General features: G+C 50.4%; 1 protein-coding gene across 9 annotated transcripts in view; it reads left to right on the forward strand.

Moving 5' to 3' along the window:
- RIN2 (Ras and Rab interactor 2) overlaps positions 1-27,112 on the forward strand; it is a 196,999-nt gene that overhangs the window by 79,288 nt on the left and 90,599 nt on the right. For 5 of the 9 annotated variants that reach the window (XM_031434317.2, XM_031434316.2, XM_064475918.1 and 2 more), the window contains exon 3: positions 18,630-18,721. In XM_031434317.2, the coding sequence (XP_031290177.1) occupies positions 18,665-18,721 (57 nt within the window). In that variant the 5' untranslated portion in view covers positions 18,630-18,664. Of the gene's footprint in view, positions 1-14,926; positions 15,147-15,267; positions 15,425-16,149; positions 16,218-17,448; positions 17,496-18,629; positions 18,722-27,112 lie in introns of those variants that run through there. The other 4 variants (XM_031434315.2, XM_064475919.1, XM_031434318.2 and 1 more) reach the window with 4 other exon arrangements.

Raw genomic sequence — 27,112 nt, forward strand, 5'->3', positions numbered from 1 at the left:
TGAGCTGTTCAAAACATGAAACTGTCCCTAAGAATCTTGTTTAGTTTTATTTTATATAATGAGGCAGTGGAATGCACTTTCAAATTTTAAAACAATTTCAGACTTAATAAATGTTGTGGGTATAGCACAGAGAATCCTAGTATGCTGTTTACTTACCCAGAGGAGTAAATTTTTTAATATATTCTCACATATTTTAATCATTCTCCGATGCACACGCATGCGCACGCACACCTTTTTCTAAATGATTTGAGAGTAAACTGCATGCCTCACGTCTCTGTACTACTTAGAATTTCAGCGTTTACTTCTTGAGAACAGGGACTTCCTTAGTCACCACAAGGCAGTTGTCAAATTCAGGAAATGCGATGTGAGTGCAATGCTTTAATCGACCATCCGCATGCCCAGTCTCACCAGTTATCCCGCTAATGCCACGTGGAGTGATTTTATTGTTTATTCTGTGGATTCAGATCCAGTCTTGGGTCGTGCGTTGCCTCGAGTTGTCACTTCTCTTTAGATCTGTCCTTTCTCCCTGGATCTGAGGTGGACCTGTAGTCTTTCTTTGTCTTTGAAGCCCTTGACCTGGTTGAAGCGTTCAGGCCGGCTGTTTCTGTAGTGCGACTCAGTTTGCGTGTCTGATGTCCTCACAGGCGGGTTTGGGTCCCGTGCTGTTGGCCGCAGGTGGGACGCCGCGTCCTCCTCGGTGCCTGGTCTCGGGAGGCGCAGGTGGCGGGGCTCTCTGCCGACCGTCTGCGGTGATGTCCTCCCCTTTCTCTGCGGTGGGAGGTTTCTGAGAGCCGTGCCTTGACTCCAAGGACGGATGGCTCAGCAGGGCTCATTCAGACCTTCAGGGTGATGGCTCCACTGTTGCTCTGAAAGCGGCACCTTGCTGGGTGAGCCGGCCTGCTCTACAAGCCGTGAGGACTCCTGTGGCCCAGGAAGGGGCCTCTGCTCAGTGTTAGGGGCTGCAGAAGCCATCAGTGGCCACGTGTCTGGCGTGGGGCACCCTGGTGGTGAAGATCTGACCCTAGCTGGTCCTCCGGGACAATGGCTGAGTGTGGCTGTCCCCCCCCCCCCCCCCCCCGCCCACGTTTGGTGATGGGATATTGGCGATTTGTGGTTTCTCTGAGGTTTCCCCACTTTCCCGTCTGAAATGGAAACAGTCTTTCTTCTGGGCCGGGGGGCAGCCACCAGTCACGCGTTGCCTGCCCCCGGCCAGGACAGCGGCCTCTGAGAGCAAAACAGGAAGTTAGAACATATGCATTTGGTATGTATTGGCTGAATGGTGAGTTTCTCAGTGGTTCCATGTGGCTTGAATAACAGGGTAGTTTTCCTTCCCAGAGTAAAATATCCAAGCTAATTAAGATGTATCTTGTTGAATCACATCTGATTTTAGTGAATTATTTAGGGTCCAGCACTGCTTTAAGCACTTTCACAGATTGGTTCATGAAATTCTTTCCACAATGTTTCCTGGACGAGGAGCGCGTGGTGTCGGCAGGACAGATGTTACACCCTGGGCCACGTCTCAGGGATGTGATGGGCACTTTCTAAACCTTAGCCGGTGTTTCCAAGTGGGGAAGGGGGCATTTTAGACAGAGAGACTTGCAGAGGAGGGTGGGCTCGTGGAAGGACCGGAAAAGGGAACGAAGGTTTGAGTCAAACTGAACAAGACTTGTGGCGTCTGCTGCTTCCGAGGGTTTGGACTTTGTGTCCCATGTATCAGGGGCGTCCTGACTGGATTTTGTTTTAGAGCAGAGTTTCTCAAACTTGAGGGAAGAGTTGGCAGGGAGAGAAGGCCCTCACTTGTTCCGAGGGAGCTGAGTTGCTCCCAGACCACAGGTGTGGGTGTGACGCCCGGGGCAGCTGCAGCCACTCACCTGCCGGCCACTCTGAGGACGGCCAGGCACTGACCCCAGGAGGGCGGAAGCAGGAGACAGAAGAGAGCCGGGGAAGCAGGGCCTCGCTGAAATCACAGAGCCCCTGGCTCAGCCCCCAGGAACCCCTAATCGCTTTCGCTGTTTAGTGATGTTTAAGGTTTGATTTCAAAATAAGTTCAGACTTCCAGAAATTGGCAAGCATAGTTCAGAGAACCTCCCCGCTCCCCCCGTTTACCATTCCTGCAGATTCACGGGTTTGTGCCGTTTCGTCCCATTTGCTGCATCATCTCTGACTTCGTGGAGAGCAGAGAGCAGACATCTCTGCCTCAGCACCTCTGACTTCTGAGCACCGTGCTTAGGACAGGGGCGCTCTCCTGCACCCCACAGCCCTCTCATCCACATCTGGGCCCCAGTCACTGATACGGTGTCTAGTCTGAACCACAGATACCAACCTTCGTCAGTTTCCCCAGGAACATCCTCTGTAGCATGTTTCTCTCTCTGGTCCAGGATCATCTGTATTTGGAGGGAGGGGTTCTTTAATCCCTTTTAATCCAGGATGGCTCCCCAGCCTTTCCTTATCTCCCATGACTTTGGTATTTTTGTAGAACCCAGGCCAGTTCTTTTCTCGAATGTCCCTCGAGTGGAGTGTCTGTGTTTCCTTATGGCTAGTTTCAGGCCCCCACCTCCTGTTGGAATAGCCCTGACTGACGTCGTGTTCATCTCAGGGCCTCACGTCTGGAGGAACACAGCCTCCGTGTGCCCTCCTGGGGATGTCCATCTCGCCCACCTGGTCACGGGGTTGTCTGGTTTCTCCACTGTTCGGTTCCTCTCATTCCTCTGGCAATTAATGCGCAGTCTGTGAGGAGACATGACTGTGGATTCTTAAGCCGACTTGAATTGGGTTTTCTGTTCCCCACAACATAAAAGCTCCTCACTGATTCAAGGGCCTGTTTGTATTGTGGGATTAATTGCTCATTACGGTGCGGAAACAAGCAAGGGATTATGATGAGAAGAACAGGAGAAGTTTCTTAAAAGCTCTAATTGTGGTCAGATGGGAGCAGAGCTGGACCGGAGTGCGTGGGTGTCCCGAGAGCACTAATCATTCGGTTAGACACTTCTTAATCTTTGAATTTCTTTTGCTGTGGCCGTCAGAGACCTCAGCACAGTCAAGCAACTTGTATCTCAGCTTAAATCGAATATTATTTACCAACATAATTAACTATAATGTGTTACTGAGTCAGCGGTCCCAGGACAGAGAACTATTACACATACATATACGTGCACACACATGGCAGGAACACAGCTGCTTAATTAAACCCTCCAGCCTCCCACTAAATCTCATGCTTCATAAGCCATTGTTGCCTGCAATTCTTTCTGACTCTCCCCTGGGCTTGTGAGCTCCAGGATCCCTGCTCCCTTGTTAGGGCAGTCAGCCCGCTGTTTCGTTTTTAACTAAGTATAGTCGACTTAGTTAGTTGGCAGGGTTGCCTGCCAACCCCCCAAACAAGGCAAAGCATGTAACTACGCAAGATTCAACTAACACATCTAACAAACATTGCTCTTACTTCTCCCACCCAAAGCTAGTGTAACTGCAGTTTCCTAATAATACCAATTACTTTGATGTATAAATTTTATACAGAAAGACATTCCCCTAGTTCTGCCATTGGCCTCGAACAAAATTTAAAAAAAATACATTTTAATAATCTCCAAAACAAATAAATATTTCAATACTAATTTTAACACAACCCAAACTGCTACACCAAATGCCAGTATGTCACTTAAATTCATAAAGGATTCTCTGTTAATAAAAATGACACCCTCGAGTCAAAGTAGATTTACCATCAGTTGCACTGAATAACATTTTAACTTATGTGCAAGTAACTCTTTCAATTTTTTGCCAACTTGCAACAGTTTGCAAAATAAGTCTTTTGTTTTCATTTTTACCTGGAAAATGTTAGTTATACTCACAAAGAATAGTGGTTATTTACAGGGACATAGAAATTTTATGCAAAATATGTTTATATATTTTTTCCAGATTTTTATATTGGCAAAAATGTTTCCATTAATTGTGAATTCAGTACCACTGAGCAGGATTCCTAAGAGAAGTAGTGAACCAGACCCTGAGACAAGGATTCGTCTGAAAGACATTAACTGGGAGGTGATCTCAGGGGACAGCAGCAGCGAAGTGGGGACGGGAGACAGGGAAGGAGGAGCAGCCTTGAAGTGTGCGGTTGTGTGTGCACGTGGTTGTGACTGGCTTGGTTTGGGTGCCCCTGGAGCAGACCCTAAGATAAAGACTCATGTGCAAATAGTTTGGAGGAGGTTTTTCTAAGGACTAAACTTTACTACTTCAAGGACATCCCAGATGCATTACTGGTGGGCGTAACAGAAGCTTCCATTCACGCCACCTTAGCGAGAACTAAGAACTCAGAAAGCTAGAGCAGTTGCCTCTTTGGATACCAAAAAAACAACATATTAAAGTCTGTCGCAGAGAATAAATAAGGAAGCACTCAGCAGAGCAAAAACAAGCAGGGGGACTCAGACACAGACAACAAACTTACGGTTACCAGGGCGGAAAGGGGTGGGAGGGATAAACTGGGAGTTTGGGATTTGCAGATACAAACTGCCATATATAAAATAGATAAACAACAGGGTCCTACTGGACAGCACAGGGAACTGTATTCAATATCTTGTAATGAACTATAATGGAAAAGAATATGAAAAGGAATATATATGTGTATGTGTAACTGAATCACTGTGCTGTGCACCAGAAATTAACACCACATTGTAAGTCGACTATACTTAGTTAAAAACGAAACAGCGGGCTGACTGCCCTAACAAGGGAGCAGGGATCCTGGAGCTCACAAGCCCAGGGGAGAGTCAGAAAGAATTGCAGACGTGGGTTTGGGTTGATTCTTACTGTGACTAGGAGGGAAAATGCAGGTTCAGGTCTCCCGCGGCTGCAGGTGGGTCTCACAACAGAGAGAGCCTTTGGTTACTTGGCACATGGAGGCCAGCGGAGAAGACGGTGAGGCCGAGGCGGAGATCCTGACCCGGGGTGCCGTCTCTGCCGCAGCCCGGAGCCTGTCCTCTGGCGGGAGGACTGAGTGAGGAGGGAAAGGCGCCCAGGCACAGGGTGTCATCAGGCCAGCCCCACCGCGTCGGCGACTGGAGCCTGAGCTCACGGAGACCCGGATGACAGCGCAGAACAGCACCTGGGAGCTGACCCCCTGGGTGGTGAGGGAGCCGGGCAGGCGAGGAGCCGCCCTGTTGCCCTGGCGCACAGGCCTTCAGAATCTCACCTGCCCGCGGCTCCAGCTCCGCCCTCTTGCAACTCGCCGGTCCATGTGTGTGGTGTGGCTGCGTTATCGAACTCAGGTTTGGCTGCTCGCTGCTCAAAAGCCAATAATTCAAGAGACAAGTGTCAGAAGAAGGGAAAGGTTCTTGAATCAGAAAAGCTGGCAGTCTGGGGAGATGGCAGTCTTCTCTCCAAAGACCATCTCCAGAGATTCTGCTCAGCCATGACCGTGGGGGGGGGGGGGGGCGAGGGGCAGAATCTGAGTGAGTCGTCAGAGCAGGGCGCTGGGTCTGCATCCTTCTCTCCACCAGGTGCAGAATGGCTGACTCTCTTCAGATGATCTCTTGCCTCCTGTGATCTGCCTGCAGGATTGCCAAGGGGGCTCTTGGGGGTGGAGAGTTAATCATTCTTTAACTGCTTAATTCTTCATTCTTCCTTTTAATCTAGGAAAAGAATGAGCAGGTTAGACGAGGCGGGGGGTGCACTGAGGAGCATAAATCAGGAGCTAGTTTCAGTTGCTCAGTGATCTCATTCCTGTAATCAGGTTCTTTTGAGGTTCGAGGGGGACAGAAATGGGCCAGCAGGAAAGGGCAGAAGGGCTGCTTTCAGCCGGGAGTGACCCTGGGCAGTGTCAGGTGTGAAAGCACGGCACAAGAACGGGGCTGGGCGGGGGGTGGTCAGGAACGTTCTCCGTCTCTGCTCTCGTGGGGGCGCCATTCTGGAGGGGGCTGGGCCCGGCTGCACACACACCACTGCTGAGGTCGGGAGACGGGGTTGGAAACGGATCAGAAAGGGGCCTGGGTACCCAGTGAGGGAGTATGGACATTAGTCTCTTTAAAAACGGTTGTGCACAGTGCAAGGCAGCAGCTAGCAGCGGAGCGCTGGAAAGGTCTGCCCCTCGGGGGCGGCCTGCGGGTGGAGGGGAGCAGACACAGGCCGAACAGACCACAGACGGTAGGGAGCTGCTGAAACCATTAAGGGCGCTGAGGTCCAAGGCCTGAGTGGATGGGGAGGAAGATGAGAGACGTTTGGACGGGAGACTCTGCGCACCGGGAGTGACTGATGTGCAGAGTGAAGTGAGGGAGGAGCAGGGGCCCCTCCCTCTGCGGATTCAAGCCTGGGGTTGTCGTTAACGGGGGGGGGGGGGGGGGGGACTTCAGAGGAACGGAATGTTAAGTGGAAAGGCAGCGTCCCGCGTCCCAGTCTGCTTCAGGGACAGAAAGCAAAACGGAGGGCTTCTTGGCCTACTTTTTGGAGACAGACATTTCTCTAGTTCAGAAAAGGAGGTGAGAAAAGGGGAAGAGGACTCTACGAAGCCTTGTCTTGGTTTTGTGCTTTGTTTTTGGTTATGCTTTGTTTTTTCCTAAATTGGAAGCAGACAAAACAAATAGCCACGATCCAGAAGTAACGCACGAGCCGCCAGCTGAGCGACTTGGCTTCTGTCTGCTCTCTCCGTCCACCTCCGTGCAATAATAAAGGACAGAAAATAATCAGAAACGGGGAGCCGGAAGCTGTCGCGCCTGGAGAACAGGGTCCGCGGAGAGGCTTCGGGCCGTGGGGGAGCCTCGTGTTCGTAGGCGGAGGGGCCGAGTGCTGCCCGGTGTCCTAGCAGGGGGCACAGCGGGATTCACGGGTGCAAGCGCTTTGTGATGAGATGTGCCACGTGCCAACCCGGTCATCGCCCCCCTGCGGTGGGGCCGTAGCTCTGTTGTGCCTGGACCCCCACCCCCCGTTTGGGTTGGGCCAGAGGGGACTGTGGGAGGGATGGTTTCGCCCAGCACTGAAGCAGGCGTGAACTCAACTCTCTTTCCTGGCTTTCACGAAAACCCTTTCCACCTTCTGGAGAGAAGCAAGAGGGCCAGGTCTTCAGGAAGAGGAAAGCTTTAAGCTCTAACCTGCCCCTTGCTGGGGACCTGCTACGGCGCCCAGAGACGGGGGGGGCCTTGTTTTACCGAGACGAGCAGCTCTGAGCGGAGGCCCGGGCCTGCCACCCGGGTTCCCACTCTGTGTGGTAACGCGAGGTCAATAGAAGCTGATTGTAGGGGGTCAGAAACCCCCCCGGCCCCAGGCCAGTGCACGCAGGGGGCCTTGATCTCAGACACAGGGCTGGGTGTGTTCTGACCTCCGAGGTGAGGATGCTGGGAGGGGAAAGGCAGCTGGTTTAGGATTAAGACGGGGTTGGAGAGGAGTCCGAGCTGGTGGACCCACAGTGAAGGAGCTGTCCTGTTAGCCAAAGGAGGCGGAGGGGGAGCACAGAGGCCCGGATGCTTCTAAGGAGGGAGTGTGACCCCTGGGACTGGAATTAAAAGCTAGAGAGAGATTAGGGTGCCTTAGGGCTGTTGAATCCAAACCTGTCTGTTTTCTCCAAGGGCCACAAGGCTGTAACCGGGACTGAACCTTTACTTCTGCAAACAAGGATGGGGTCTGGGTGCGAGAAGGCCAGGAGCAGTAGTGAAACCTGTGTCCATTCTTTCGGGGGCCGTTGGATGATCCAGGCTGCCCCCCAGGAGTGCCCTAAGAGCAGGCGGGAGGGCCCTCTGTCCTGGGCTGTGTGTTTAGCCCCCTCCAGCCTCATCCCCTCCCATGGAAGGAGAAGTTCAGGGTCCAGGGATGTGCCAGCCAGAGCCGACATCCTCCTCCGCCTCTCGCTCCAGACACACAGCTCTCAGATCCCCTGCCCTCATGCCCCACGCCTGCTCGCGCTGCCTGGCCGGGCTCTTCCCCAAGCCCCGAGGGCTGGCTCTGCTTCTGGAGATGTAGTTAATACAGCGCCCCCCACCCCACCGTAGACTGGAGGGCTTGGCAGGGAATGTGAGGTGGCCGGTGCTTAGACAGGAAGGCTGGGTGCCCACAGAGCCGTCGAGGGAAGAGAAGGGTGACCGCCGTGGGGTAGGTGCGGCATGGCCCCCATGTCCCTGCATCCAGCACACGTCACTGAAGAGTCTGGAAATTCTGAATTGAAGCGGGCTTTCCAAGTCCTTATCGAGGTCTGTCTGTCATGGCAGAGAGTAGAACTCGGGTCAAATAACACCTCGTAGTCCTGATGGTTAACTTAACAAAGTTCAGGCGTAAAGTGTATGAACCCCCACGTGTCCTCTGGCCCCAGGCCCTGGATGTGGTGCCCACCCAGCATCCCCCTGAGAGGCGTGAGAGCCCAGGCAGGGCCAGTGGCACGCTGTCTCCACGGTCCACTCGGACTGGCCACCGCAGGTCTGTCTCACCCTGTGTCCTTGGCTCTTCTTTTTCCAGAAGTCTGACCCAAGGCTTTCATTATGACCCAGAGCAGTTTCCCTCCGACGTGAGTTTGTCCTCACCCCCGAATCCTCCCGATGGAGCCCGGGGAGCCCGGTGCCTCCCCTCCCTCTCCACGACTCTTTTGTAGACATAGAAAATAAAAAATTGTCTTGGAGAGCCACTGTTTATTCCGTACGCATCCCCCTTGATCACACGGACGCGGGCTGTGGGCGGTGCTAATACTGGTGGTGGTGCGCTCACTCTGTGTAGACGGTGTTTTGTTACTTCGGTGTTGGATGGCGGGCTGCCACTGAGCGTCCCACGTGGAATCTGCAGGCTTAGAAGGAGGGCCAGCTGCTCTCCAACCTACTTCCTAAGAGCAAGAACGGGGACTTTAAGGCTCTGATCCCCGTAACCCGTGATGCAAGTACACGCACGAACACACGGAGAAGCCCCCCTTCCCAGCTGGCTCTATTTCATTGGGAGTTTGGCGTCTATTCTGCGGATTTCTTTTGTCTTGTGGTTTCCAGCGAAGATGTGCTGGCTTGGACACACACCAGGAGATCTTCCGAGAATTCTGATTTGTGCAGAAACGAAAGAGCTGAGAAACATGACTGGTTGAGGACGTGGTGAGAGATGAGTAGGTCGTTAGGTTCTAAAGAAAAGAGAGGACTCCTGATCACAGACTCTGCAGGAAAAACCCAGCCACAGGCAGAACATGTAGACTCCACAAACCAACGTCCCCGTGTCTCGAGGGGATAGGGGGGCCTTTCCAGTGTGCTGTGTGGGTCGACAGGGTGGATTGCGCATTGCTGGCACTTGAGGTTACCTGGTCATTCCTGATGCCGTGGTTCTTCCTTATGCTTTTGATGCAGCCATTCCCTGAAAACCCCTCCTTTCAGCCTCGATGACGTCTCTGTAAAATCTCACGCACTTACTTTTCCAGTGAGCATTTATTGAGCACATCCGTGCCAGGCACTGTGTAAGGTCCTGGAGAGGCTAGTCTGAGTAAGGCACATGGACCCCAGTGTCCGGTTGGCTAGAGGAAGCTCTTTTCTTGTTCGTGTCATCCTCTAAAGACGTGGAACCTTCTGGACTGAGCATCTGGCTTCCTTCAGGTCTCCTGATGGCACTGTCTAACTTGGTCAAGAGGACAGCTGGAAAGGGTTCACGTCTTACTCGGGGCAGATGATGTGGTTTCACGGATGAAGCACTGGCTTCAGTCTGCAGATCCGGCTTCCTCCCTTTGCTGTCTGGTGTCGCTGCAGTGTATGCAGGATCCGATCAGAGCGGCCTCGGCACAGACCTGTGGTTTAGAGCCGCGGCGGTGGGTGCAGCGGGGGCTGGAGTCCCTTCTCCCCGCTCACCGGAGCTGACTGTTACATTCTCGTGAATTCTGTAAGCCCATCAATGTCACTTCGGTGGGCTGACATTGGCCACAATGGGAGTATTCATCTGACAAAGTAGGTGAATGCTAAAACGTGGGGCTTTTATTCCCCAGAAAGCCAGCGGTTAAACATTTTCCAGCACGGCACTGATTAACGGGGAGGCTAAGTATTCTAAAGGTGAAGCGGGAAGTGGGAAAGACAGCAGCGCACGCAGGATCAAAATGAGGGAGAAAGAAGCAAATCAGTGCATGAGGTTCCGGGCAGTGTGTGCCCTGGATTATTACGTAGGGATGGTGGCCCTCTTTTTCCCTCCAGAGAGGTGGCTGTCATGGCATTGCAGCCTAGGATGGCTTTATTTTATTTCATCTTATCTTATTTTATTTTGGTAGGAGCACTCAATATGAGACCCCCTCTCTTAAGGAGAACACCTCCTGTGGTCCTTTAGACCTGGTGTGCGTCCTTTACGCTTTCATCAACTAATGGCCAACCAGAACATATGACGAGGATGAAGGGTATTGGGTTCAGAATTGTGTCAGCCTGTTGCTGGCGTGTTCCTAGAGCATTCCCAGAGGCCCTTTTCTCACTGATGTCCTAAGAAATACAGAATAATCCAGTGTTACAGTCAGTTCACAATGAAATAGGTAAAGCTGCACTGAACGCAATTTGTGATCCATCCAAGCCGATCCCAACCTGATGAATTACATTTGTTTGTAGTTCTTGAAAGTGAAAAATACTTGATCTGATAGGAAACAAGTTCACGGTTACCAGTGGAGGGGGAAGTGGGGAGGGAGGGATAAACTGGGAGTTTGGGATTAGCAGACACAAACTCCTATGTAGAGAATAGATTAACAACAGGGTCCTACCCTACAGCACAGGGGACTATAGTCACTATCTTGTACTAATGTATGATGGAAAAGAATCTGAAAAAGAATTTATATATATGTATGACTGAATCACTCTGCTGTACACCAGAAACTGACACAACGTTGTAAATCAACTATACTGCAATTTTTAAAAAGGAAGGGGGAAGAAAAATTCTTGGTCTGAGAGATACTTCATGCTGGTAGAAGAAAACCTGACAACAGCCTAAACTGCACAGTCATATTTGTTATTGGTTAACATTTTACAGAAGCATCAAGTAATCCTGCAAAATATATATTCGGAATTTAACCCAGGAAAATTGGAACTTCATAGAGATAATGAAAACCACCACAGCTGCCTTGCAGGCCGGCGCTCAACCAGAAGGCAGAAGCCTGTTCGATCGATCATGTCTCTGATATAAAGTTTACAAGGAATAGAATTTATCCCTAAAACCTACTTTCCATAAATTTAAAATTAAATGGGTATCCATATGGAAAAATAAAGACTCTAAAATCCCTACCTCAAAATTAATTTGAGATGGATCGTAGATCTGTACATTAAAGCTAAAACTATAAAACTTTTGGCATAAAACATAGAATATTCAAAAGCTTTACATTCTTATATTGGAAAAGAAGAAAAGCACAAAATTAAAATAAGACAGAAGAAGGTTTTAAACTGTTATCTATCCTGTAGAAGGAACTGACCAAGGAGTTAAGATGGCTTAATGGAGTTGGCTCCAGAGAATGTTTTCTCCGTGAAAATGATCAATATTGGTATGATTCCAAGTGAAATATCTGTGTTTATTAAGCACTGAGTTAAAACTTCCTTGAGGACACAAAGGCCACATTAAAATAACAGGTCACACAAGTCAGAAAGGCCATCATTAAAACGTCCACAAATGACAAATGCTGGACAGGATGTGGATAAAATGCTGGAGATTGTGTCCTACACTGCTGGTGGGAATGTAGTGAGTGCAGCCACTATGGAAAACAGTTTGGAAATTCCTTTAAAAAGCTAAAAATAAACTTACCATATGTTCCAGCAATCCCACTCCTGGGCATATATCTGGAGGGAACTCTAATTTGAAAAGACATCTGCAACCCAGTGTTCACAGCAGCACTATTTACAACAGCCAAGACACGGAAGCAAAAACCTAAATGTCCATCGACAGATGACTGGATTAAAGGAGTTGTGGTATACATATATACAATGGAATACTACTCGGCCATAAAAAAGAATAATGAATAATGCCATTTGCAGCAATGTGGATGGATCCAGCGACTGTCATTCTAAGTGAAGTTAAGCCACAAAGAGAAAGAAAAATACCATATAATATCACTTACATGTGGAATCTAAAAAAAAAAGACACAAACGAACTTATTTACAAAACAGATACAGACTCACAGACATAGAGAACAAACTTATGGTTGCGAGGGGGAAAAGGGAGTGGGAAGGGATAAATTGGGAATTTGAGATTTGCAGATACACATTAGTACGTATAAAATAGATGAACAACAAGGCCCTTCTGTACAGCACAGGGAACTGTATCCAATACCTTGTAGTGACCTATAATGAAAAAAATATGAAAAGGAGTGTACGTATGTGTATGTATGACCAAAACGTGCTGTGCACCAGAAACTGATACAATATTGTAAACTGACTATACTTCAATTAATTAATTAATTAAATAAAAAAGAGAGTAAAAACATCTTTACAACAGTCCACAACTCTGACCAGAAAATTCCATTTCATTCAAGTCAGAAACTTAAATTTAAAAAAAAAAAAAAAAGAGAGGTAAACGCGTGCAGCTGAGCCCCCCACACCCCGGTGGTGTTGGGAGGGGTGGAAACGTGCCTTGGGCTTGCCCACCTCACCCTCAGTTGAAGCATCTTCCCTTGGGTGGTCCAGAGGCCTCCCTCTCTTGATTCATCTAGGAAATGCCCCGCACAGGTGGCATCTGCAGGTTCTGTTCTGGTTCGATGGGGCTTTTTCTTTGTCAGCGTGCGCTCTACTTTATGCCAAGATCTTTGAACATTAGCTAAGCTGATCATAAATAGCTGAAATTCCACCTGTTTCGGAGAACTCATGCTCATCTTTCTGAAGCCGTTCTGGTCCAGGCATATTTGATGGAAAGGAACATAAATCTACCCAAACTAGTCAAGAAAGGGGGACACTTACTGTCAGGACACAAGACGCTCTGAATCGTGGCCCTGCCAGGCCTGGTGGGACGTTACAGCCATCACCCCGAGGCCAAGACTCAGACTCTCAGTGGCGCATGGGCGTTCGCCCCTCCTCCGCACCCTGTGAGCCGGGGCTTCCCATAGCTGCTCACTCGGGGTGTCTGCTCCTCAAAAACTAAGCTGGCTTAGGGCTCACAATCCAGCTCTTATGCATAAGCACCTGCCCTGTGCCTCTCAACTCAGAATTTTGAGCAGAAGATTCCGCTTCATCCGAGAACAGCCGGTGAATTACTCGCTTGGGCCAGTTATGACACCGTGGCTTCACGCCATCAGCTGAGAGGGCGGGGCGGCCAGAGTCACTCACGTTGTGCATCAGGCATGACGCGGGCAGGGCAGGTGCTCCCCAAGGGGTGGGTGGGTCAGGTGGGGCACCTGGCTCAGGGGAGCTGGTGAAAGGAAGCGCTTACATCCCAGCTGAAGGGATCCTGAGAGCAGCCCGCAGCGCCCCTGCTGGAACGGCCGCTCCCGCTCACCGCGATGCTAGCCGTCCGCGTTTTACGCAGAACGCCCGGGCTGTGCTGAGTTGCCGGGGGTAGCACGCCCGTCCCGTGCCCCGTGGGTGCTGGCGTTCCCCTGCACGCCGGCCTGGCTCCACCGGCCGGCTTTGCCGGAGGGCTCTCTTTGGCCCCAGAGCCCGTTCTCCCTCCACCAGCGGTGCGCTGGAGGTGCTGGTGGACCACGGCCGCCTGGGGGCGGCCCTCAACCATTCCCTGGGGGGAGCTGGACAAGGACCCCAGCTCCCTGGTCCCTCAGTTGGGACTATCTGAGGAGTGGTCTACACTGGCTGTCAGGGTTCCCTTCCCAGTCGCCCACACTGGCTGCTTGCTTGGTGATGCACTTGGTACCGGCTGCCCTCCCTCCCTGTGTAACATCCCGTGTCCCCAGCCAGCGTGTCCTGACGGCACGTCTCACAGACTGCCTGGACACGAATTCTGGACTCGGGGTCTCTGGACACAGTGTGTTCAAGTGTTTAAAACGTGTATTCCTTAATCTGTGGCTCTGTGGTATAGTCTCTACCCGAGAGCTGCCAGACTAAACCCCCAGGTAAAGCCAGCCGAGTCCGCAGAGCCCTTCAGTGATGGCCAGGGAGCCTTGGAGGGGAGCTGTGCACCCCAGGGCTCACAGGCTGACAGGTACCCCTGCCATGGCATCCCGTCCCTGGTGTCCTTAGGGTTAAATGTTGATGTCCCTTATGGGACTTCTCCATTGTACGTGTGAAGTCACCGCATCTGTCTGCTTGGTGTGACTACTTACCACGTGAGGTTTCTCAGATGAAGAGGTTGAGATACACATATTTTTAAGGTGTTGAAAGAGAATGACGGGGGTCTCCCCCCTCCCTTCTCAGCCCTGTTGCAGGCAGGCAGAGCGCACCAGCCCCAAGGCCTGAGTCACGCCCAGGAGGAGCTGTCACCCAGAGGGACCCGGAGAAGCAGCAGGCTAATTCTTGGTGGCCCGAGGGATGGAACGAGGGCGTTGGGTAGGAGGTGAGAGGGGCGGTCTCCCGCCCGAGGGCAGGAGGAATTTCTTACAGCAGAGCTGCCCGCCTGTGTCCCGGGCACATTCGTTGCCCCGGGGAGGCGTCGACACCTCGGCTGTGTGGGCATCGGCAGACCTTCTGGATGATGGCTGCGGCCAGAGCTTCTGCAAGACGTCCGTTTTCCAAGGACGGAAGGGATGGACCTCCCCTGGGAATTAGCCCCAGTTACAGGCCACTCCTGTACTGTTTCACCCCTGAGTACCATGCTTAAGAAAAAGAAGAAGAAAAATTATTTGATTATCCGTGGTTATTGTACACATTTAAAAGCACGGTTACTGAGGAAGGAGGCTGGGACTTCAGTTCTTTGCTTTGGATTTTTTTCCTTCCCACAAACTAGTTTCTCTTTTCCATGAAGAGTTTTCACGATCTTAAAACTGGTAGAAGTTTGGCTAACGACAGAGAGAAAATCAGTGCTGGTCAGTGATACCAGAGGCTCAAAGAAAAATAATTTTAAATTCACGTAATTTGAATTGTCAAGCCAGAGCCTGGAATAGAGTTTTTTGGTCCAACTTGTAAAATCTAGGGTAATACAAAGATAATTATGGAAATATTCAGAGACCTTCCCTGGATCCAGACGCAGGACCGCCCCACTGGCTTTTACCTCTTAGTAAAGACGAAAGCATTCAAAGGAGAGGACCTGCCGTCACCAGAGCCACTCAAGGAAGGAGCTGGGAGAAAAGGTGACAGGACTGGCCTCGACCTGACAGGTCCCCAGGGGTGAGTCATTTTCTCCTACTTCAGCCAGTTTGGCTGTAAACGAGTCATAATAATGAGATGTTGTTTACTGAGAACTGACGTCCACTTTGTCTCGCTTCACACAACTGCTGGAAAGGAGGGGGAGGGAGGGAGCGATCAGAAAGCTTCCGTGGCCGAGCCAGCAGCGGGGATGAGAGGCCTCGGCGCGGATAAGCCAGGTCTCTTTCCAATCAGACGCGTGATTGATGGGATCAGATGGCATCCAGGGATGCCGGTGTGAGCGGCACGGCTGCTGCTTCGTGAGTTTGCGCTGGTGACCTGGGGCGAATGAAACAGGAAGGGAACGGGCTGATTAAATCAACCAAGGTGGAGGGGTTGGGACGGTCCATCTTTCCGATTTGTTCTATCTTGCTTGATACGGCCTGGAGCCGGACAGAGCCGACGCTGGAATTTTGCCAGTGACTTAACTCGGCTCCGTGAGTCAGTGAACTGGAAATCGGACACGGGGTGGCCCAGCCCCCGTCGGCCAGCCTGCAGCCCAGGTCCAGGTGGAGGCGCCCCTGCGCCCAGCCGCAGCGGCTCCGGTGGAGTGGGCTGGGAAGCGGCCTGGAGTGGTCTTGCTCAGAGGCAGTCCACACAGCCTGGAGCCGGGCAGACGACGGAGTGAGTCCTTGCTGCTGAAATTCCAGGACAGACTTCACCTCCGCTGTTGCTCTGGGGGCCATGTGGAAGCCACCGAGAGGCTCCCCCCCAAGTGGCAGAGCCTGGTGTTGTGGGAGAGGGAGGGACAGACACTTCCTGCCTTTGTCCTTTATTTAGCTGGCCTGCAGCGACCAGCTTCGTTTACATTCCCCCAGTGGTGTTATTGAAAAGGCTTGGCAGCTCCAAAGTGTTTGCAGTGTCCTTTAGTCCCATTAGGGCTCCCCGCTTCCCTTTTTTTTTTTTTGCTAGCTTTCAGCTAGCATCTGGAAGGAGCCACCGGGCGCACTGGGCTCCTTTTTCAAGAATCCGCTCTCCTGTTCAGGGAAACCAGGAAAGGAGCAAGCATCCACCGTCCAGGTCAGGAGGAATTGTACATCCTCTCCAACTACGGTACCTTTTCTCTTTCTTCGTTCAGCCTGTTACTGGGGTGGTTTTAGGACGGAACTGCTAGTGTGACCCCTCAGGGGGAGGGGTGGGAACCACACATGGAAAGAAAGTCTCCTTTTAAACTGTATTAAATTTCTGTCTGTGTTAAGGTGTTAGAGGCTATGGTCTGGGAAGGAAAGTCTTGCTACAGCGGGAAAGACCTTAAACCCAGACTTCTCTGGGGCCCTTCAGAACTTTATTTGAAAAAATTGGAGTGATGTGGGATGTGCTGTCCGCTTGGGTTTCGTCCTGTGGGAGGACCTGCCAAGGCACTTGGCAGCCTGTCCTCGTCACCTGCCCTCATCTCCACCCCGAAGCAGCCTTTCCAAGAAGTCGGGGTGCCACCTGCATCTTCTTGAAGAAGCATGATGGCTCTGCTGGCCCCACTCAGCATCCAAACCCGGTGCTCCCTGGGGGACCACTGAGGCAGGGGTGCAGCTCTTCAGGCAGCCAGTTAAACCAGTAAACTCCTGGAGTCCAAACTGCTGCGTTGAGATAGGCAAAATTCACTGCCTGTCTGGCTCATCAGAAAGGGTTTGTGTACGGAAAACTTCTGAGCAGAACAAAGAGACTTGGGTCTGGAATGAGGAATGACGCCTTGGCTCTGGCCGAGCTGCTCCTGAACTGCTGTGCGATGTCAGGTTCCTTGACGAGAAAGTGTCTGGAAGAAAAGAATTAACAGGCGTTACGTTTGGTTTCGAGGCGTGTACATTTTTTATGTGTGTGTTTCTGGGTGGAAACAGTTAATCATTTGCTCTCCAAGGTTACAGCGTGGTTCTTGTTCTGCTCTTTGTTTGGAAAGCAGCGCTGTGTTTTCCTCCTGGAGTCGCTCCAATACACGGACTTTGCTAGTAAGTGATGAACTTCAAAGGGCTTGGAGCGGGGGCTCCTCCGTTCAGCGGCTGAGCCCAGAACAGGAACTTCAGAGTCAACAAGGGTCGCCTTGGAGAGCTCACCGTCTCCCCAGGCTCTTGGAACATTGACCTTCATCCCAGCAGGAGGGTGGAAAGAATCACGGGGAAGACACCTGTGAAACTTTAAAGTGACCGGGCCATGGAGAAGTGACTTAAATGGGTGACGGCTCCGGAAGGAGGGGTGGCTGTGGCTGCATTCTTGTTTTCCTCGATGGAATTCCGCGGGCCCTCGCAGCCCACTGTGACTGTGAAAGGAGAAACAGATCGGGGCTGAAACGAGCCTCACCCCAGAGATCGCTGGTTACTGACGTCTGCAGTTCTCTGCAAAGTAATGATGCTTTTCCGCTTGTTGAAATGCCGCTCTGGTGCTGCTGGCTCTCTGTCCCCCAGCTAATAATGAAACAGCCTCAGCAAACTGGCAGCAGCTACTGTGACTTCGGTGGCTTCCCGCCCCATCCCTGCAGCTGAACCCCTTTTAATGTCCCCAGATGTGTTTTCCTTTAATGTTTCCTTGTTTGTCCTTGCACTGTGCTGGTCAGGATTGGACCAGCCACATCGTGCATGCTGTGTGGCCGGGAGGGCAGTTTTATAATTACTCTTGGTCCTGGAGGACGGTTCCGGGTTGCTCCCCGACGCATCCTCCAGGCACGCTGGGCAGGGCGAGGCCAGCTGCCTGGGTGTGCGTGTGTTTTACTCAGAAGAGGACATTTAAGGTGTTGTAGCCAAGAGGGAAGATTATTGGGTTTGAGACTCCAGTGAGGGAAATTCCAGGCCCAAATAGCCATGGTTATGATTCAGAATCCTATCAGGCCCTTAAATTCCCCTCCACGTTCCAAAGTCCACCCCCCTCCCTGGGCCATCTTGGAACTGTTTACACGCTGTTTCTTACACAAACTGATCTCTGTAAACAGGAACACAGGGTTTCATTCCAGGCTTTGATTTCTAAAGAGAAAACAGAGGGATTGATTGCCAGCGCCCTTGTGTTGACCTTGCCCCGGGGTGGGGAGAGGGCTGGCATGGCTAATAATGACCTCATCCCATTCTTGCAGGATTTCCTGGGACCTGCAGGGCCTCATTCTTCCGCCATCCCTCTGTAATCAGCCACATTAAGTCCATGAGCTTTGGAGCAGATTACAGTGACATCTAAAGTTGTCCCTTTAGGACTTGAGCCTGAGGTCAAGCAAACACACAAAGTAATCACTATGCTTTCTGCAGGCCCGGAGACCTGCGTCAGCTGGAAAAGCGGGTGGTAGGGCCGTGAGGTGGGGCACAGTCTAGGAACTGTGCCGCCCAAGACAGGAAATTGGCCTGAAAGGAGATGGAAGGCTTGGGTGGGAAATACAGTGGCACTCAGTGGTTGATGGAAAAAGATCTTGGCAGGACTGTTGTTGTGAGTGTTCTGTGGCTTAGAAAAGAATTTCCTACAGGCTGGACTAACCATTAAAAATGTCTCTACCTTCAGGAGTCCCGGGCGTGCTGTGGAGCCCTGCTGGGGAGATGTCGGCTTGGACCATGGGCGCCCGCAGTCTGGACAAGCGAGGAAGTTTCTTTAAGGTAAAAGGAAGCCTCGATTGGGGTGGCTCATGGGCGGCTTGCCCCCTGTGCCCAGCTGCCCCGAGAGCTGCGGATGCTGCGGATGCTGCGGACAGCGGCAGGGAGAAGCCTGGCGGGGGGACTTGCCCGAGCCCAGCTGTGCGCTGCTCTCGGGTTTCCCAGTAGGTGGGGGCTTCTGTGAGTCAGTGCTTCACAGCCCAGGACCCGGGCACCCGGAGATGCCACCCTCTGTGAAACGATCGCAGCCACCTCTCTTTGTCAGCTGCTCAGCAGGTCCTTTTTCAGCCGGTGGTTTTTGACGGGAGTGGACTTGGCGTTGGGGTGAATCTGTGTAGGTGCCTGTGCTTCACACTTGGCTTGAGTGTGTGAGTCACTTAAGGGCTCATTGAAAAAAAAAAGAGAGACCTGCACATGATTCCTGGGCCTTGCCCTAGACGGACTGGGTGTTTTTGCCGGTGTGTTTTATCAAACTCCTCCCACGACCAGGCTGCAGAGAACCGAGGCAGCTTGGTGAAAACTGTGCCGCGTGTCTGTGCGCGTGCTGATGTCAGCGGGGCGCCTGGCGTGCGTGATGAGCTTCTCAGCGGGTGTCTTCCGTCCTCCGCGTGTGTATGTGGTTTAAATTCAGACTGGGCGAGCATGTCTGCTGTGCACTTGGGAATTAGTCTTCTTCTTAGGGCGTTTGCTTTGTGTCCTCTCACTCACCCTCAAAATAATGCAGACTCGTTGTTGAAAATTTGGAAACTACCGAGTCACGTAGAAGAGGAGAGACATGGAGGTAAAATGTGCATTTGGACCTGTCACCGGCAGGTGTTCGAACTCCAGGTCTTTTCCTCAAAGGAGCGATGAAATCAGGGCCTCTGAACTTCATCGCTGAGGGAAACTGACGTTGTTTACTAACTGCCCCACCTTGCTGGGCTGCAAGTACACACGAACTCACATTTATGTGTTTCCTGTTTCCAGGAGCCCAAACCTGACTTACTGTGTCAGTTCTGGGCTCCACAGATTCCACGGGAAGAGCTGGTTGGTAAAGCAAAGCCAAGTTCATTCTGGCGACTGCGGTCAAGGACAACATTGCCAGCACGCGGGCCTGCTGTGTCTGCGCAGGGGGAGGCCAGGAGGCACATTTGTAGGGTCTAGGGGTCCAGACCCAAATCCTTTAAGCTGCATTTTTCCAGGCAGAGAGTTACCTGGGTTTCAGCCGAGTTTGTGACATAATATAGTTGAGGACTGGTGGGTACAGCATGGTAAAGGTCTGTACGGGGTCTTGGCGAGTGAGCCATTCTTAAGCTGTGTTCCCAGGTGAGCAGACTGTTTGCCAGGACCGACTGCTTTGTAGGAATTTCCTGCCGTGAACAGCGAAGTTATTTGTTGGTTTACAATCACTTCCTGGAAGAAATCGTTACGTTGTGTTGACACAGATGGTCTCGATTCCCAGTCCTAATAGTTAAGCTTTGTGAATGTATTTGTCTCTGTAACCCGCTGACTCGACTCCAATCAAAGCTGTGTAACGTCCGCCACCAGAGGCACAGGAGGCCCCCCTGTGCCCCCCGAGCATCCTGTCTCCCAGGCACTAACCCGCCAGGCTCCTGACTCATCTCTGGTTCCTGGAGCCTGTCTTATGCTGAGATACTCATTTCATCCTGGTCAAAGGGATGAACCCAGACCCCCCCTTAACCCAAGGCACTGCCTGCATCAGCCTGAATATTGGCTAGTCCATAATTACCACCTTATGCTCAGGAAGTGCAGAGGGGCTAAGCTCACAGAGTAGTTAGATTTTAAAGTTCAAGCAAAAGGGGAAAATGGGGTAGAGTTGGAATGGCCTTGGAGATAATGCTCTTATTATGATGATGATTGTGATACAGGATTTCTGGTATCACTAGCAATAATAATAACTTTTATGACAAAGGAGTTTTTAAAATTGAAGTAGAGTTGGTTTACAGTGTTGTGTCAGTTTCTGGTGCACAGCATAGTGATTCAGTTATGCATGTATATATATATTCCTTTTCATATTCTTTTTCATTATAGGCCATTATAAGGTATTGAATATAGTTCCCTGTGCTGTACAGTAGGTCCTTGTTGTTTATCTGTTTTATATCCAGTAGTGTGTATCTGCAAATTCAAAACTCCCAGTTTATCTATTCCCATCCCCTTTTCTCCCCTGGTAACTGTAAGTTTGTTCTCTATAGGTCTGTGAATCTGTATCTGTTTTGTAAATAAGTTCATTTGCATCCTTTTCTTTAGGTTCCATATATGAGCGATTTTATATGGTATTTTTCTTTCTCTTTCTGACTTACTTCACTTAGTATGACGATCTGTATGTAGGTCCATCCATGTTGCTGCAGATGGCATTATTTCATTCTTTTTTATGACTGAGTAGTATTCCGTTGTATAAATAATCCACAACTTCTTTATTCAGTTATGTGTTGATGGACATTTAGGTTGCTTTCATGTCTAGACTATTGTAAATAGTGTTGCTACAAACACTGGGGTGCATGTGTCTTTTCGAATTAAGAGTTCCCTCTGGATATATGCCCAGGAGTGGGATTGCTGGATCATAGGGTAAGTTTATCTTTAGTTTTTTGAGGAATCTCCATACTATTTTCCATAAAGACTGCACTCAACTACATTCCCAACAGTGTAGGAGGGTTCCCTTTTCTCCACGCTCTTTCCAGCATTTATCGTTTGTGGACTTTTGAATGATGGCCATTCTGACCAGTGTGAGGTGATACCTCATTGTAGTTTTGATTTGCATTTCTCTGGTAATTAGCGATACTGAGCTTTTTTTTTTTTTTTTTTTTTTTTTTTTAAATGTGCCTATTGGCCGTCTGTATGCCTTCATTGGAGAAATGCTTGTTTAGGTCTTCTGCCCATTTTTGGATTGGGTTGTTTGTTTTCTTGTTATTGAGTTGTATGAGCTGTTTGTATATTCTGGAAATTAAGCCCTTGGCAGCCTCATCGTTTGCAAATATTTTCTCCCATTCCGTAGGTTGTCTTTTTTTTGTTTTGCTCCTGGTTTCCTTTGCTGTGCAAAAGTTTGTAAGTTTAATTAGGTCCCCCCCCTTTTTTTTTTTTTTTTTTGCTTTTATTTCTATTGCCTGGGTAGGCTGCACTGGGAGAACATTGCTGAGATGTATGTTAGAGAGAACATATGTTAGAGAACATTATGCCTATTTTTCTTCTAGGAGGTTTATAGTGTCTTTTCTTATGTTTAAGCACAATGACTATTACTGTTATTATCCGTTATTCCGTACCCTCTAGGTACCAAGAGTAGGGTTTTTCTCATATTCCAGATACCATTTTATTTAATCCTTTTGATACATTTATGAAAGGGGTGTTTATTATTATTCCCATTTTATAGATGATGAAACCAACACAGAGAGGTCATTTTTTGCTCAAGATTGCACAGCTGCTAATGAGCAAATCTAAGGTTTCATTCTGACTCCAAATTGTGTATCCACAACTGTTATGATCTAGTTTCCTAGGAAACACAATATGCTCTTTCCTCCTTCACTAGGAAATGATCAGAGAAATGGATAATTTCCTACCCATTTCTAGAAAGGGCACTGGGGGGCCTGCCTAGTGTGCTCCCCACTGGGCGGCACCGAGGCCACAGTCCATCCTGTGCCTGCCACAGGTCACCTCCCAGCACGTAGATTTTGTTTATGTGAAGGAGCTGATTCCTCAAGGGTGTCCCTGTGCCTGTGAAATTCCAATAAAGAGTATCTTCTCTGTAGGAAAAACAAATTACCTCAGAGAAGTTTTGAGGCAGGGGCCGTGCTGGACCCAGGACAACCTACTGCTAAGTCCAGTGCAGCCAGTTTTTCCTGCCATCTTGGGAATAATTGTTGTGTATATTTTTTTTTTCTATTTTTTTTTCAGTTGAGTAACAGGCAGTTAGATCACTTGTATTTCTGGGCCATGTCCTAGGAAAGAACCAGTCGAACAGAAGGTGAGAGGCTGCTTGAACCCACTGAGGGCAGGTCTGCTTCCTCCCTCTCCAGTCAAATGCCCTCGAGGAAAATGTGTGCGAAGTGGCCAGTACGACGTCACTTGGCAGTGCTGGGTTTGGGGGGAGGGGGCTGTCTGTTTGCTTGTTTGCAGAGCTTAGATTGCTCTGTTTACCTAAGTTAGATGCTCTAGGCCCACGATGTGGTTGCCTTCTGCTGCTTCCTCTCCTCTTCGATGTAGATGTTGCTGTTCCTCACTATGAAGATTTCATAATTAGTTATTGTGGAATAATAGTATTAGTTACTGTAATATCAAGTAAATAATATTATTCGTTGTTATGAATTATTCTATAATTTGGGCATGCAGTTATCTGCAAGGATGAAGTCCTGTGCCCTTTGGACGTTTAATACTGACTTTTTGGAAGTTTGTTATAAAAATGCCAGGGTAGAGCTCGGTTGCTGAGCTGGTTTGTCGCTCAGCACGGCCTGGGACCCAGTGGCTCTACCTTCACTTTATTTTCATTCACATCAGCTGAGCACCTGGGACCAGCCAGGCTCTGTACTAGGCGCCAGGGAGGGACAAACTGGAAGCCATCCCAGGTTTCTCAGGGCTTTCCGTCTGGTACCAAAGGAGGGTATCAATCAAATATAATATTAGACACATAATAATAAATCATAAGAGAAAACAGGGCTTCATGTGAGAAGTCAAGGGCTCTGAGGACACGTAACCTAAGGAGGGCCCGGAGCAGTCTCTCCTGAGGAAGTGGCCTCGGCTGGACAGCTGGGCTTGTATCTAGGGATTCGGAGGGACCGCCCTGTGCTCCCGCAGGGCCGCCCTCCACCCACATCGGCGACGCCCTGTGTCCTGCTGGAACCCCTTCGTAAAGTGTGGGAGCTCGTGGCTACGGTCTTGGCTCACAGCTGAATTCCGCCTGCTCGTGATCCCTCTCGGTCATTAGGGCTCATGTGATTTTGTGTAAAGCCTAGATAATTGGAAAGCGATCACCAGACCTCATTTCAGCATTGTCTTCCCCCATCCAGTGTGTGTTTTCAGGCCAGAGCTGCCAACCACTGGAAGCGAGCCTTGATCTGTGGCTTCCCATCTGTCCTGGCTCGTGGGCATGACTCAGACCAGCTGTAGGATGCGAGGGTCCTGGATAACGCGGAAGGTCTGAGCACTCCGGGGCACCCGAGGAGGCCCTGTGGTTACTGTGCTTGTGGGATCCTGGCAGCCAGGCCACAGAAATCCCGTGTGGGACGAACGCGGTCCACGGCCCTTCCCAGCATCGTCACTAATGGTCCTCGCCACCTGTGAGACTCGGCATCTTCCTCCCGGCAGGGTCTCTGTGAAAGCACACGGGGGCGGCGGGTGGTGCCCTGGACAAGGCGGCAGGGTCACCTACAGCTGGCAGACGTCAGGGGCGTGTCGTGTGAAGGAGACTGGAAGAAGGACATCCTCTAGGCTGGAGGAGGTCCAGGTGGTCCGGGCCATCATCGTTGATCCCTCCTTTTCCTGGATTCCACGGTTTCCCAAGCCACCCTGTCCCCCTCCCCATCCAGGTGCCCAGCGTTGGCACATCCCCCTCAGGTCTTCAAAGTCCACCCCCTCCTTCCTGTTCCCACACCCACCTCCCTACTTAGGGTCTCTTTCTTTCATTTGAGGGCCCGACAGATGGTGATGCTCATAACCTGTCTGCACCACCACTGATCCTGGTTGGTTGGTGGGTTGGTTGGTTCCTCCCAAACCACCCTACCCGTCCGCATGGCCTGCTTACAGACCCTCGGCTCCATGTGGCTCCTGGGACCAGGTCTGCAGCTCTTCACTTGGATGTGAGAGGACTTTCAGGCTGTGCTTCCACATTCAACTCTTCCTCCTGGTCCTGCCCCCGTGCCCTGCTGTGTCAGCTCCTGTGACCCAAACCTGCTGATGCCCCCACCCCAGGCGCTGCCCTCCTCCCCTCCCTGCACCTTCCCTACCAGGCTCCCGGCTGCCCTTCCAGGCTGGCTAGACCCACTCTATGCATTGACAGCGGCGCTCACGTAGGCGGAGCTGGGGTCTACCTGATGGGAAGAGTGTTATGTTGGCCCCAAGGTAGTGCGGGGAAGTCAGCCTCCATTCACAGCGCAGGCTCTGCCAGAGGCTTTTGTTCTGCCTTTTGTGGCCACGTCCTGGACCCTGAGGCGGAATCCTCTCGTAGTAGAGGATGACGCCAAAAGAGGACCAGTGTGACCACCCCCACCCCGGCAACCCCAGGCCAGCCTGCCCTCACTGCCTCGTATTCTGTTCGTCAGAAGCCAGGCAAGCTGTGCAGCCCTCTCTGAAGGGATGTCATTCGAGGGTGTGAATGCCGGGATGCAGGGCCCCGGAGGACCACAACATAGAGAAACAGTCTGTTCACAAGTATTGTGAGGGTGAAAGAAAGTGCACCAGAGGGCTGGCTCTGGCCTGAGGGCTGTCAGTGGGAGCTCCTGAGTAGCTGGCAGGGGGATGAGCTCAGTGTGCGGCAAGCTCAGCCTCCCAACCTGCTGGCCCCCAGGAGGCTCCACGGTGTGCACGGGAGGCAGGTGCCCACTTCTCTTTCTCTTGGGGACCTCGTGTTCAGCAGCGATGGAGCCTGAGTTCCAGCCAAGCCCTGGTGGCCAGAGGGAAATCGGGGAAACGGGCGGCAAGTTTCTCCAGGGCTTAAGACGGTGCCACGGGTCAGCCCGAGGTCTCCAGAGGACACGGGGACCTTAAGGTGTAGAGGTGCCTTCTTCCCTTTTCGGGAATAGCTTCTTACTGTTAGCAGATGAGGTGCCGGGAGCCCGCTGTCCCAGACAGAAAGGTGTCAAGGGAGGAACTAGTGTGGGACAGAGTCTTTTTTTCTCCTTTGTCTTACCTTCTAAAAAGGAGAATGGCCTGTGCAAAAATCTCTCTCCCACTTTCCTGTAATTCTTTTGCATTAGCAATAGAATGTCAAATGATATCATTAGTCATTCACAACTTAGTATAAACTAGGGCTTTCTGAACTCCTAACTGAGATCGGCCTTGAGAGGGAGTTTGAGTTCATGTGTGTGGAGGAAAGGATGGAAAAAGGTAAATTGGGGTCTCTGAGGGGGAAAGACAGGACTCAGGGACCCACTGTGGGTGAATCCAGTGGCATGGGCACCAGTCAGCCGTGGTGGGAGGGTGTCAGGCAGTAGTAGGTGAAGATACAGATAAACACATCTTCTAGACGGTTTCCAGCACCATTGCCCGGAACCTGGGGGCCGTGTTGGTCCACTTGGGCCCTTTATTAGAACACGTCTTCCTTCACCACTAAAAGAAAACTGTTTCTCTGCTCACAACACTTCTGACATCAAATGTGCAGACTTTTCCCACACCAACCACTTCTCCAGTTCTCTGTGAATGCCAGTGGGGTGTCCTACAATTTAATTCAATTCTGACTATACATAGTCAACACAGACCCCCCCCCATCCTCTAAGTTAAGGGGTCAGTCCCACAAGACTGCCCCCCACTTCAGTCTGCAAGGAGTGGGTTTCCAGGTCACCCACACTTCTGTTCAGCCCGTCCTCAGGTTCTGTACAGGCAGATCTCAGAGATACTGTGGGTTCAGTTCCAGATCACTGCAATAAAGCAAATATTGCAGTAAAGCAAGTGACACCAGTTTTTGGTTTTTCAGTGCATGGAAGTTATATTTACTCTATTCTGTAGTCTGTTAAGTGTGCGATAGCATTATGACTGACAAAAATGTGCACATCTTAATTTCAAAATGCTTTATTGCTGGAATACCACTCAGCCATAAGAAAGAATGAAATAATGCCATTTGCAGGAACATGGATGGACCTAGAGATGATCCTATTAAGTGAAGTAAGTCAGACAGAGAAAGACAAATGTCATATGAAATCATTATATGCAGAATCTGAAATGATACAAGTGAACTTATTTACTTAATAGCAACAGACTCATAGACATAGAAAGCAACATAGTTATCAAAAGGGATAGGGGATGGGGGAGGGATAAATCAGGAGTTTCGGATTAGCAGGTACCAACTACTGTATATAAAATAGGTAAACAACAAGGTCCTACTGTAGAGCACAGAGAACTCTTTTCAATACCCTGTAATAAACCAAAATGGAAAAGAATATATAAATGTATAACTGAATCACTTTGTTGTACACCAGAAACTAACACAATATTGTAAATCAATTCTACTTTAATTAAAACAAAAAAAAAAAACCCTTATTGCTACATTTTGCAAACCATTGTCTGAGCCTTCAGGGAGTCATCATTTTGCCATCGTGACATCAAAGATCACTGGGCATAGATTACTGTAACCAATATAGTAAGAATAAAACATTTGAAATAAATATTGCAAGAAATACCAAAATGTGACAGAGACACAAAGTGAGCAAGTAAGTACTGTTGGAAAAATGGCACCGATGGATTTGCTGGATGCAG

This window comes from Camelus dromedarius, chromosome 18 (genome assembly GCF_036321535.1).
Source record: "Camelus dromedarius isolate mCamDro1 chromosome 18, mCamDro1.pat, whole genome shotgun sequence".
Taxonomy (NCBI): Eukaryota; Metazoa; Chordata; class Mammalia; order Artiodactyla; family Camelidae; genus Camelus; species Camelus dromedarius.